Source organism: Nanorana parkeri, unplaced genomic scaffold (assembly GCF_000935625.1).
Source record: "Nanorana parkeri isolate BGI_ZX_2015 unplaced genomic scaffold, ASM93562v1 scaffold23, whole genome shotgun sequence".
NCBI classification, from domain to species: Eukaryota; Metazoa; Chordata; class Amphibia; order Anura; family Dicroglossidae; genus Nanorana; species Nanorana parkeri.
The window spans coordinates 2,355,686-2,369,439 of NW_017306291.1; the positions used below are offsets into that span (position 1 = coordinate 2,355,686).

The 13,754-nt window shown below is 45.8% G+C and overlaps 1 protein-coding gene across 10 annotated transcripts in view; it reads right to left on the reverse strand.

Moving 5' to 3' along the window:
• The window catches only part of CACNB2 (calcium voltage-gated channel auxiliary subunit beta 2), a 222,899-nt gene that overhangs the window by 73,557 nt on the left and 135,588 nt on the right, over positions 1 to 13,754 (reverse strand). For 3 of the 10 annotated variants that reach the window (XM_018564359.1, XM_018564320.1, XM_018564312.1), the window contains exon 1: positions 5,334 to 5,876. The exons of the other annotated variants lie outside the window; for them this stretch is intronic. In XM_018564359.1, the coding sequence (XP_018419861.1) occupies positions 5,334 to 5,402 (69 nt within the window). In that variant the 5' untranslated portion in view covers positions 5,403 to 5,876. Of the gene's footprint in view, positions 1 to 5,333; positions 5,877 to 13,754 lie in introns of those variants that run through there. 10 annotated transcript variants of the gene reach the window in all.

Here is a 13,754-nt window from a genome sequence, read left to right on the forward strand (position 1 = left end):
GGGGGAGGGGGGAAGGTGTGGGGCACTCATAAGGGAAATTGTCTTCCCTGACAGGTTTTAAAGCTGAACTCCTGATAGGAACAAAGCAACACCACTCAAAGTAGTATCAAGCATTTTTCAGTAATGAACCCAGATCAAGCAAATATACATTGCGCAGCATAGTATATCTTTAAATTTTTGTACAGTCCTCATGTCCTCAAGCTCTAGCTCTCTCAGCTATGCTTCCCGGAATTTCTTGTCCAGTACAAGGGACAGAGCAGTCTACAGCAATGGTCCCATCTACTAGCTTACAAAAGGCAGAAAGGAGTAGCAGAGAGCAGAAGAGTGGATTGCCTTGCTGTGTCGGTGTGTTTGTGGAGACACACACAGCTTACTAGCACACACAAGGGTGGCACCATGCAAAAGAAAGGAGTCACCCTACAACAGGATATCAGGGCCAGAGCACAGGGAACCAGCTGATTCTGCAGGAAACTGAAAAACTTTTAAATGTTAAGGAGCAGCATCCATTTTAAGTATTTTTTTTCAGCATTTGGAATAGCCTAAACACATTTTGACTTTAATATCTCTTTAATGCAGTTATATATTATTTTAAAAAGTGATCAGGTTTAAATGCAGCTAGTGTAAGTACCTGAATTTGACCTACATCAGCCACTTCTCATTCCTTGCACAACTGCACTCAGACTGGAAGTGTGGGGGGGGACATAATTTTATCCCAATCAGGTGTGCTGCAGTACAAATATGCTGACAAGGGACTTCATGCTGAGAAAAAGAGAGAAGGAAGATACCCTCACCAGTCTTTTGCTCTCCTTCAATGTCTAATCACAGGCTGGAGGGCGGAGAGGTGACCAGCCTGTATTGCCTAACCGCTGTAGAGAAAAGATAGGTCACCAGCCTTACTGTGCAACCTGGCAGGACTGTATAAATATTAGGACTGGCTGGACAAAAATACAAATCCTTTGGCAGGTAAAATAGCTCCCTTATATGTATCCCCGCTTGGAGTTCAGCTTCAAAAAACAACAAGGAAGACAACTGGAGCCCAATAGTGAGCGCTCAATCCCTAAACAAGCTGTTTTGACTGTTGATCACGAGGCGTATAATCTCGCTGAAAAGCGATCTCTATTTTCTCTCCGTCTCAGCAGGCTCATCTGCATATCCAGATATGACTATACAACAGACTCGGCAACACATGCTATTAACAAACAGATAACGGGTGTTGTGTTGGCTATGCATCTCATCTGGTGCCAATCACACAGCCGGTATAGAGTCGGCGCCCCTGTACACAATGAGCAGATTACATACCATGCTGTGTTCATTTTATGGATCTTAATCAGCCTGTATGACAATTACATGCTCCATACACTGCTATACCTTAATGGTATTGTATTGCATCTTCCCTATGCCATCAACTTCAAAACACAATTCTCATATATACCATAGAGAAGTACAAAGTCCGGTCAAAGTAGTAATCTGGCTATGAATGTTACAATCCAATTGTTTACTCGATTAGATTGGGCTGTACAGCAATGACACTAAGGGCTTGTTCACACCAGCGTTCAACCGCACGGCTGCTGGAGTGCGTGTGCCCGTACAGTGCCGATGCGCTCGATCAAATTGCATTGCACTGTTTCTTTTTTTGTTGTTAGAACTTTATTAAAATGTGACAAGTGATATGTGTTCGCTCACCTACCCATCTACTGAGCCGACCTGTGACAGTCTCATTGTCACAGGCCGGCTAGAACTATGAGGTGAGTGAAAAGCACTCACCTCATAGTTCTCCTTTAAGTTCTAGGGGCCCACCCATGTGCGGTGTGGTTGTACCGCGTCTCACTGTGGTGTGCTTAAATAAAGTACTGCATGCCATACTTTTTTTTTTTAAGAGCACACCACCAGAACGCAGTGGTGTGAACTGTCACCATTCATAACAAGGCAGAAGGACAGTCCATACACCTTCACCGCACGTAAGAAGCAGAAGTGCGGGTTTATGGTGTGGCTGAGGAAAAGAGGGTGGAGCTCTGAGGGGCAGACTGCCCGGGAGGAGCTCTGCTGGGTGCCTATTTGATTAGTGTCAGAAGACTGCCATATTGAAATCCAGGGCCGCACGACATGGAATTTATATTAACAGCATTGATAATTCTAAAATTCTGGTCCTTGCCAAAAGACCCTCATATGGTGTACTGCCTTTTGAGAAATGTTAAAACCTGCTATTGAGGACGACCTGTCAGCTTACAACAGCACTGGACAAATCCCAGGAGCCAGGTAGCCAATGTTCCTTAAAAATGAGAGCTGGATCCTAATGTTTATCTAGTTCCTGTCAATGGAGCTTGCTCCTGAAAAAATCCTTCTGGCTCCTGAATTGGATAGACCGGCTACTGAGGTCCATAATAATTTGTCCTCCCCTGGGTTAAAAGGTACAGAAACTACAATTTATTATTCTTTGTTAAAGTGAACCTTGCATGAAAATTGTCTGCTTTACTGACCCCCTTCCAATAAGAACCACCATAAGAAAGGGAAGCTAAACCATGTGTATAGGTGCCTTCATACATGTTCTAGGGTCAAATTGGACTTCATGTGTCACCTGTATTGACACTAAGGGGTTAAAGCTCATCCTGTCACTGCTATGAATATATCCAACAAAACTAACATTAATTTCTAAGGAACAATATATATTAGGTATGCAGGAATGTTCTCTATTGCAGTGCTACTATAGTAAGAGGCATGTTTATAAAGAAGTGAACGTGGCATGACTAGGGTAGAATGGATGTCCCCAATATTTTTCTAATATAGTCCACTAGGCCCACCACCCCGTCCCTAGAAGGTAATAAAGAGACCACACTCCAGTATGGCTTTAAATTGGCCTTAGCGGCCTTTTATTAAATAATTCAATATGAAATTACTCTTTAATCAAAAAACTTCAACATCAGATAGAATAGGTTGCAGGTCTTTGAAGGCCACACCTTTTTACATTGGGATGCATTTTGAGTGCAGCAGCGTACGGATCAGGTCAGCACACAAAACGGACGTCGTGTGAACAGGCCCTTAGTGTCATTTTAAAAGTCAGAAATATGCACATCTATACAATAGAGGTGTGGCATCCAATATATGGAAGCCTAAGGCTGGGTTCACACCTAGGCGTATCGAATATGCGCGTTTGTCGCGCGTTTCGTGACGCGTGTTTTTCCCGCGATTCGCGTTAAAAAAACGCGCGACAAGCGTGCGTTTCCGAGGGCTACTTGACTGTATCCCAATGGAAACGCGTGACAAAACGCCCCAAAGAAGCTCCTGTACTTCTTTGGGCGTAGGGCGTTTTGTAGGGCGTTCATACGGCCTGTAATACGACCAGGTGTGAACCATACCCATAGGAAGTAATGGGATTTCAGTGTTTGAGCGTTTTGCTGAGCGTTCGAACGCGCTACAAAACGTCCAGGTGTGAACCAGGCCTAAGTGTTCAAAATTCCAGAGAGTAAACATCTGCTATTTGCTAATGTGTACTCACAATCACAACAATCAAAGACACATAATATTAGATTTCATTATGGATCATCGTCCAAAAATGTCACTGAGGTTGACAGTGCAAGGAGAGTAACATAGCAGCCAATCAGGGACCGTTTTTAATTGTCCTGACTGCTCTAAACCAGCGAGGAGAAATTGGATTTGACATAAACAGAGCAATTTACTAGCAATTACTGTATAACCAGCTTTCTATATCAAAGACAAATAAAAGGATCAATGTAACATCAAAGCCCAACTCCAGGTTAGACACACCTTCCACCTGGAGCCCCCCCCCCCCCATTTTTTGAGCTGTTGTTTGCCCAGTGACATGATGTTCCGGGCACCTCTTCCTCTGGTATACGGTCCTTAATGTAGAGAACAGCACTCACATAATGATGTTGGAGATGTTCTCCTTACCCTTCTCCTTTGGGCCCAGGAGGCGTGTCCTTGACTCTCTGGGCTCACAGGAAGTCATTCAACCTGGAAGAGGCACTACAACTGTGAAAGTATATGGAACGCACGGAGAGGGCGAGTACTCCTACAAGCCTTTTTTTTATGCTGGACTAGTAGGCTGGAAGGGATTTTAGCTTTTAAATGTAGCAGAGTTGGACTCTAATATACAGTAAAGTTGTCGGTAGGTTGCCTTAATCCATTTCATTTTCCTGGAACTGAAACCTGGTTGCAAATGGTTATAATTACTATGTCTATGGCAAGCATATGTATCCCATACATGGTAGGAGGCTTTAACCTTCTTTTAAGTCAAGGATCATATTATACCCCATATTATAAATTAATAAGATCTGTTTTTGGTTTTCTTCTTACAAGTATTCTGGTTAATAATATAAAGGAATATATCATACAGCACAGATGTTTGTAGTCAATTCTGAGCGTAAACATGCAATAACAATAGTTATGAATGTCTATGTCTTGCATCTACGTAGCCGGCCAGGCTTGTTGACAGCCAGTTGCAAATAATTACCTTCACATCTTCCCCTTTTTCTGTTAGATTGTAAGCTCTTTAGCTGAGGGTTCTCCCTAGGGTTTAATTATGTTTTATACATACATACCTATGTTATTCTCTATGGTACATGTCATTTGATGGCAGCACATGGAAAATCAATAACCAATAATAGCACACTTGTTTTAGGGGCGCCCTTTTACTGGCCACAGACACGTGTATGGGCAGCCATACATTCGGACATCTTCTTGTCAAAAGTTTATTGGAAAAAGTAAACAAGAATTGAAAGTGATCATTTCAGAGTCAATCGATTATAGCCCACACACAATCGACTAGAAGACTATGAAAGATTTCCGAGACATCTAATTGCTTTCACCTTTCGCGGTTCTGCAATGCTGTTTGAAAACTGATCAATAATCACTAGATTCAATCAAAATAAAAGAAAAATCACTTCATCAAATAATCAGATCAGTATGTGTATGACCAGCATTGGCTATTAAAGATTTGCTGCTGGAAGTGTCTGCTATTTCAAACAGAGCAAGGTCATTTTTTGTCTACGTTCTAGGTTCAGATCTTCTCCTAATGGGATTTTTTTCACCTAATATTTAATGTAATATTAAAAATACAGAAAAAGCATTGTCCAGTTATAGAAGCATGTCACAATTTAATATATGCACACTGTGTGTGTGTGTGTGTGACATGATCCTACGTAAAATGTCCCTACATCTTATTTAAAATGTTGGAGCCATGTAACAGTTTCGGTCGTGATGTAGTCTAGTACCGGTCTACAGATAGAACATCACGGTTACTGCCACATCACTACTTGCCATGCAGTTTGGAGTCACAGGTAGCACACCAGCAGACAAAATAAATGAAATCAGCTTACGCAAATGTCAGAATTCTTCAGTCGTCCTCCCTTGGCTCTTTTTAAAAGCTTGATCCAAGAGGCCTTCATTAGCCAGACCGCTCAATTACTGTGCTTGGCAGTGGTACCCAGAAATGATCCCGTCTAAAGCTGAGCCTGGATTGAATTGGAGATTTGCTTCCTCTTTCCTATCCATTTTGGCTTGTAAGCTCCAACACAAGCCAGCCACGGCAACTTCAGCGCAAGTACTGGGGGAGAGACAGAGCAAAGGAGGCATTCCCGGCAGAGAGGTCCATTATAATAAAGGATGCAAGCATCAAACCCCTACAAAGGTCATCTAAAGAGAGGTACAAATATGTCTCCTATCAGGCAATGATAGCAAATCCCAGGCATCCGTGCTTGCCTGCCAGGTGATGGCTGCACAGCTCAAAGTACCGACTGCCTTCCTTCTGCTCCTTTATATAAGGAAAGGAAATCACAGGCTAAATGTATTCAGTGACATTTGCAAGTGCAAAGTTCAATCAATCTCTTTAGGGATCTGGTTGGGGGCTGGAGAACGGCATCACTGAGCATGCTCCGCAGCTTATCCTTACGCAGATGCTCACATCACACGGTTCTGTTGCTCTATGTCAGATTGCTGTTGCTGCTGCTGCTACTGCTGCATCTCAAGGGTACACAGCTTGAAAAAAAGCAAGATGCTGGCTGAGCGGATATTCAGCCGGATGGCAGGGCTGTCATTGGCGGCACGTACTAGCCTCCCCAGAAACAAGAAGTAGATGGATTTATTTCTCATGGGAGGGACATGTATGAAAGGCAGCACATGTTGCAGAAAGCATGGCATCAATGTACATGTTGCAGATGCAGGTTCACAGATGTAATGAGGATGAGGTGGTTAATAAGCAGGAGAAGGGACACAAGCGCCAATGATAAAAACCAAAAGCAGCTTTAAAGAGTATTTTCAGCGAGCACACAGTTTTGGGATATTATTACAGCTGTCAACTCATTTTTGATGTGACTTTCACATCTTTACATACTTGGCCCCCATTCGCACCTCAACGTTTTGTCATGTGTGTCCCTACATGCAATTTTTGATGTTGAGCATCGTCGCATGTAGGGACACACATGACAAAACGTTGAGGTGCGAATGGGGACCAAGTATGTAAAAATGTGAAAGTCACATCAAAAATATGTTGACTGCTGTAATAATATCCCAAAACTTTAAGCAATAGGTGCAGTTTTAGACAAAGTGCACTTAATCCTTTTAACCCCTTCCCTGACCTTAATGATCCCACCCTCGCACTCTGTAGATCTGCACTTACCGAGATCCAAGGGCCGCTGCTCTGCTGCTTGTTGACATCCAGCGCTGCAAGTCTCTCCCTCCTTGCCCCGTTTTTCTCCAGCAAAGAGAGCACTGTGGCACTTGATTCAAATAGCAGAACGTGCCCATCAGCTCAAGGGTAAGTATGGATCTGCGGAGGGGGAGTTCTTTTAGGAAGGGGGCAAAAAGGATAAGTGAACTTTTTAATGTTATAAGTGCACTTACACTTTAAATTGTGCCTGCTCACATCTGAGCGTTGAGTGGCTTACAGCTTGACGCCCATCATGCAAAGAAGTACATGAGCTTTTTTTTTTAGAGCTTAATTGGGCATCTTTGACCCCATACACTTTTAGTGGGAGTGCCTGTAAACATGTTTTTACGCTGCATATTGAAGAACTGCTCTCCTCTCCATAGCAAACTCAGACATGGGAAAGAACATGGAGGATGTAGGATTTATGTTTCTGGATATGGAGGTTTCATCCACATGGTGAGGATCTTCCTGAATAAACACAATCCCAGAGATTCCCAGTATAAGGCCCTATTCACATTATTACATTGAAGGTACATGCGCTTCCCATGGCTGTTACCACAACATTACAGTGGCACTATTTGCTACTTCAGAAGTGCCATGTGGTGCCACTCATGCCGACGCCTCAGGGCGACAACAGACTAAAAAGTGTGTTGCGGTGTGCTGCTAAAAAGGGTGCAGATCAATTTCTGACCTGCCGAGGTGTATTGCCAATCCATTAATTTTAAATGGGCTGTCTAATGCAGTGCACGCTATTGTATGGCGTTAACATGCACGGGTTATTGCAATGTACCTCAATGTTTAGATGTGACCCTAGCCTTAGAGTCACAGCAAGAGGTAGAGGTCCTTGGAGCTCCAGCTTATAATAATTTTTTTTCAATTAATAACATAGCATAAAAAACATACAATTAATAGGACATAACATAGTTTAAAAAAAAGAGCAGCTCGGGCTGCAATACCTACCTGCTCTTCGCCGCTGTACCCGTCATTAAATTATTTCTGCCACTAGATGTCCTCTCCTTGTCTTCTGGGTTGATTGATGCTTTGCATCATTAAACCAACTTCCTGTAAGTGCTGGATGTCATGGACCCATCCCCTAGACAGGTGACATGGCTCCCTGCACTCACATAAGAATGCACAGAATGGCACTAAGATCAAGTCAAAGCACAGGTACACTTTAAGGAAGCCCAGGTCAGCTAACCTGCTTTTCCCCGCGGCCCCCCGCAGTAATTTCTTTCTGCCACTAGATGTCCTCAGTCTTCTGAGTTGATGCCCAGAGTCACTCAATTTACTTCCTGTAAATGCTGGATGTAATGGACCCACCCCTGTGGGGCGTCACTACGGCTCCCTGTACCACGACACAGAAAATAGCGCTAGGATCAGGTCAGCAATGGCAGCCCAGCTCAGCATAGGTTTACATTAAATAGTCCTAGTTCTTGTTCTGCCACATGGAAATCACCCCTAAGGCTGGTGCGTACAAGAGAAATGTGGCTTTTATTCCATCGTTATAAGAATAGCTGTGACCTAAAAGCAAACATCAAAGCAGTGCGCAGAAACACCTGATCGGTTTCACACAGCTGTACGTACCTCATTGATGGTTTTCACAGACTCTGTTGCAACAATAAAAAAAAAAAGCAATTGAACGCAGATAGTTGACGTATTTAAGGTAGATCAATCAACGCCCAATAAATGTTATAACATGATGCTACAGCAGACTATGCATGACTGCAAGGAGCCATGATAACTGAGGGCGAGTGGAGTGCTTGCTTATAATTATGTTCACCCTAGACCAGAGGTAGGCAATTCATTTTTTCAAGGGGCCACATGAGAAACTGGGACTGCTGGGGAGGGCCGAACCAATAGAGCCTGTTGGTTCGGCCCTCCACAGGAGTCCTAGTTTCTCATATGAGTAACACAATTTAAATGGCACCCCAAATGCACCCCCCAGCCACAATGCAATCAACCGCATCACAATGCAGGGTACCACAATACTGTGTTTTGGAGTGCGATTGAAAAAAGTAGCACATGCAACATTTTTTTAAATCTCACCGCAACAAACAGTATTGTGGTACTGTGTGTTGCGGCGTGGTCCATATCATTGCGGGCAGGAGGTGTGCTCGGGGTGGTCCTACCAACCAATGACTGCAGAGCAGGTACAGTGACGTCATTGGACTGAAGAGGAACACGTTCTGGATACGGACTGATTGCTGGCCTGTGCTGGGCTATGGCTTGCAGTGGATGCACTGGTCTTGGAGGCCAGCGCGTCCACTGTCAGCTTGCCATTAATGAGCACAGGTCGGTGATCACTCCGTGTGGGGATCATGGGCCGGACTGCCACAGACCAAGGGCTGGATACGGCCCACGGGCTGTAGAATGCCCAGGTCTGCCCTAGACTCTATAACTAGAGTGTGCATGCTCTTTGACGATTTTAGTTAGCCCCGGAACAATTTTAGTTCCCCCTTAAAATTCCTACCAGACCTAAAGGGCCTGGTATGACTTTTGGGGAAACCCCTGCACTTTTTTTTTTTTAACTTAGGGGGGTTCCTCTTATCATTCCTACCAGACCTAAAGGGTGTGGTATCAATTGGAGGGGAACCTCACACTTTTCTTTTTTCTTCTGCGGACTGTAAAAAAAAAAGTAATTTCTTTTCTTCTGTCTAATGTCACGAAAATTCATTCATACTACCGCTAACGAAAATTCGGAGTTGATGTTTAACACAATAGAACTTCATTTGAGAAAGAAATTCAAATTCACCTGAAATTCTGGTTATTGGAAATTCGCATTCCTTTGCATTTGTTATTTCTGTCCATCAGAAACTCAGATGCATCCGAATGTACAAATTTCAGAAAATGCGTCCAAAAAAACAATCTTTCCGAAACGAATCGCGCATGTCTAGTGCCAGGTGTTCCTTGTGCTATGAATGGAGACAGCTATTGCACCCTGCCACTTAAAGGAGTCTACATCAGCCTGGATAATCCTAACCCACAACCTCTCTCCCTGAAGTTCATCAATAAAGTTTCTTAGCATCCTATCTACAGTCTGAACATCGCTTTAATCGGTCACCATAGAGGGCGGAAAGTGCTAATGGGCGAAGTGAATGAAAATATCCCTAGACAAGAAGATTACTGAGTTGCGGTAACCCATAGCAACCAACCCTAGCATCAGGGTATTTCCAATCTCAAGGTGTGCTGGGACATTATTGTTGAGGTTCATCACAGAGGAAACAGAGGGAGACCCATTTCTTTACTACTGTATTCTGCTCTGTAAGGGGTGTGCTACACCATTAATTATGTTGCACATAATATGCTTCTTGCTGAAGTGAGATTTTACTCGAATCTACAGGCACTTTTTAAAGAACGACTGTCTGCCTATCAAGCCTGCCAACTTTCGCACACTGCTCCGGTTATAACGGGCGGTGGAGCTGCTAGTGACAGAGCAAACCGATGAGCCAAATACAACCCTGCTTGTTGCCATTTATTCCCAGACGACCACATGAATTAATTATTCTTGCATATTATTTCTGCCTATCTCGTTCTGGAATATGGCCATGCCTGTAAAATCAATCAAGTGACCTCTAGAGAAACCCAGCGAACTGCCGTGACATGAAGTGCTCTCTGCTGGACGGCCTCAGCTCCAACGCTGGAAAGAAAACATGCAAATATTTGCTCACCGGCCCCGACAGAACAATAAAAGGTGCCAGGAGTGAACGCAGCCACGCAGGACAATAAACAATCATGTACCGAGCTTAAATGAAACATGAAAAGTCGCCAGCAGGCCGCCAGCCGTGTGATATGACTTTACTGCAAAACCACCAGACTGCCAATAATTCAGAACACTGGGGTCTTCATGCCTTGAACAGGATCCAGCGTGGATGTGAAACATTGCAAATCTGGTCATTTTCATTGTATCAGAATTCCTCTGACTTTTCAAGGATTATTTACTGTCAGGGTTATTCACAAAAGGGTGAAGAGTTTGGATAGGTCAGGAGAAGGGAGCAATCTAGGAGAGGGGTGCCCACAGTTTTTTGTGATAATATCTACTTTTCAAATGACCAGCTACATGAGATCTACCAACGAAAAAAAAAACCTCCCTCCCTCTCTCTCTCCTGGCTGTCTTTCCTCGCTCTCTCTCCTGGCTGTCTTTCCTCGCTCTCTCTCCTGGCTGTCTTTCCTCGCTCTCTCTCCTGGCTGTCTTTCCTCGCTCTCTCTCCTGGCTGTCTTTCCTCGCTCTCTCTCCTGGCTGTCTTTCCTCGCTCTCTCTCCTGGCTGTCTTTCCTCGCTCTCTCTCCTGGCTGTCTTTCCTCGCTCTCTCTCCTGGCTGTCTTTCCTCGCTCTCTCTCCTGGCTGTCTTTCCTCGCTCTCTCTCCTGGCTGTCTTTCCTCGCTCTCTCTCCTGGCTGTCTTTCCTCGCTCTCTCTCCTGGCTGTCTTTCCTCGCTCTCTCTCCTGGCTGTCTTTCCTCGCTCTCTCTCCTGGCTGTCTTTCCTCGCTCTCTCTCCTGGCTGTCTTTCCTCGCTCTCTCTCCTGGCTGTCTTTCCTCGCTCTCTCTCCTGGCTGTCTTTCCTCGCTCTCTCTCCTGGCTGTCTTTCCTCGCTCTCTCTCCTGGCTGTCTTTCCTCGCTCTCTCTCCTGGCTGTCTTTCCTCGCTCTCTCTCCTGGCTGTCTTTCCTCGCTCTCTCTCCTGGCTGTCTTTCCTCGCTCTCTCTCCTGGCTGTCTTTCCTCGCTCTCTCTCCTGGCTGTCTTTCCTCGCTCTCTCTCCTGGCTGTCTTTCCTCGCTCTCTCTCCTGGCTGTCTTTCCTCGCTCTCTCTCCTGGCTGTCTTTCCTCGCTCTCTCTCCTGGCTGTCTCCCCTCACTCCTGGCTGTCTTTCCCCGCTCTCTCTCTCCTGGCTCTCTCTCCTCGCTGTCTTTCCCCTCACTCCTGGCTGTCTTTCCCCGCTCTCTCTCTCCTGGCTGTCTTTCCTCGCTCTCTCTCTCTCCTGGCTCTCTCCTTGCTCTCTCTCTCCTGGCTGTCTTTCCCCGCTCTCTCTCCCCTGGCTGTCTTTCCTCGCTCTCTCTCTCCTGGCTCTCTCCTTGCTCTCTCTCCTGGCTGTCTTTCCCTGCTCTCTCTCTCCTGGCTCTCTCCTTGCTCTTTCTCCTGGCTGTCTTTCCTCACCCTCTCTCTCCTTGCTCTCTCTCCTGGCTATCTTTCCCCTCACTCCTGGCTGTCTTTCCTCGCTCTCTCTCTCCTGGCTGTCATTCCTTGTTTCCTCTCCTGGCTGTCTCTCCTCACTCTCCTGGCTGTCTCTTCTCGCTCTCCTGGCTGTCTCTCCTAGCTCTCTCCTTCTTTCTGGCTGTCTCTCCTGTCTGGCTCACCTTGCTGTATTTTGCAAACAGTGTAGTGCAACAGGCTGTGTAAACTAATATTCTTTGATGTAATACATGGCACTTCAACCACCAGTATCCACCAGAAAGGTGTCAGGGAGCTGGGCTCAGCAGACTCCGGCTAATAGGTAATCATGTGTGCACAGCTAAATAAATATACCAAAATGGAATAAAGGGGCCGCCAGTCACACCCTTCCTGATCTACCAGCATCAGCTTTGAGAGCTACTGGTACATCACGATCTACCTAATGGTCACCCCTGATCTTGGACAACATAGCTGAACTGTAAAGTGAGCTGAATTGCAGCGCGGTCAGGAGTTGTATAGGTGTGTACCGATCGCGCTTTGTACAGCCGCGCATCGTGTATCGCACAAAAAAGGTACAAGTACCTTTTTTTTCTGCGATACACGACGCTCGGCTGCCTTAGCCGCAATCGCATTCAGAAGCACTGATTGCGTAGAGCTTAGTGAGACGCTTTCTCTGGTGTCCTGCACAGCTCCTGGTAACCATGGAGCTGAGTGGGGCCGCCGGAATGAGCCCCGGTAAAGTGCACCACCAGCACCCTCAACCCCACCCCCCATGCCCCTTTAATGTGCACCATCGGCGCACCCCCCCAGGAGGCAAAGACTGTAGGGACACCCCTGGTAACAAGTGTTCATTTCCTTTCACTTCCTGTTGTGTCGACAGGACAGAAGGCAGACATCCCAACCTGCAAAACCTTATTTTAGGGAGGTTCCCTTTCTGGTTTTTTTAAACGCTGAGGAGTAAAGTCCCTGATACACAGTTGACTAGTTGCTATGGGCAGCAAATGAAATAAATGTTCTCTATAACTAGACAACCAGGACATATAATTGTTTCTATATTATCCACAAAGGGTTAACAGCACTCAACCCTGCAGCAGTGCCTGTACCTGCTCTCAATAGTAGTCTATGTCCGCCCTCTCTGTACAGCAAGTAGCTTCTTCCTTCTGAGAGCCAAGCCTGTCTTCTCTCGCTGTACCGAAATTGAGTGCTGGCAGCCGGACAGATATGGTCCCTGCCAAAATATCTGATTTGATCAGCCATACTGCATTTTGTTCTCTTTGTTGACAGATCAGTCCTCTTAAATGCACTATAGCTCAATTTGTGTAATACGCTCTTTATTCGGCACACCGGTTTCATTTCCTTGATACCACTTTTATGACTGTGATGAAAACATGTCTGCGGTCAAAGCTATGAACTCCGAGATGTCTACAAAAAGGTCACTTTCTCCTGACTTCTGAGAGATAAGTTCAGAGGAGTCAGCGCTGTGACAGCAGCGGCACAAATCCACTCTGAGATCAGTATTAGGCAACTTCGGCACTCCAGCTGTAGTGAAACTACAAATCCCATCCCGCTTTTGCCTCTGGGAGTCATGCTTATGGCTGTGAGCAGGGCAGCCATCAGAAATTTTGGGGCCCCTTACACGGCTTTAGGCCGAGCCCATAATCTCCCCCTTCCACAGCCCCCCCCGCCCCCCACGCCGGCGCTCGGACTTACCCTGGCCAGAGTTTTGATGTGTGCACTGCAGGGGGCGTGGTGGGATGTGTGACACACACACGCCTCCTGTGACTCCCCTCCCCTCCCCTCCCGCCTCCTGTTACTATGGACGCGGCCGGAAGGGGAGGTGAGTCACAGGACCCGCCCCCTCACTGTGAAGCCCGTCGGCAGTGCGGGGCCCCGGTGTTCGAACACCGGGACCCTGCACTGCCCCATATTG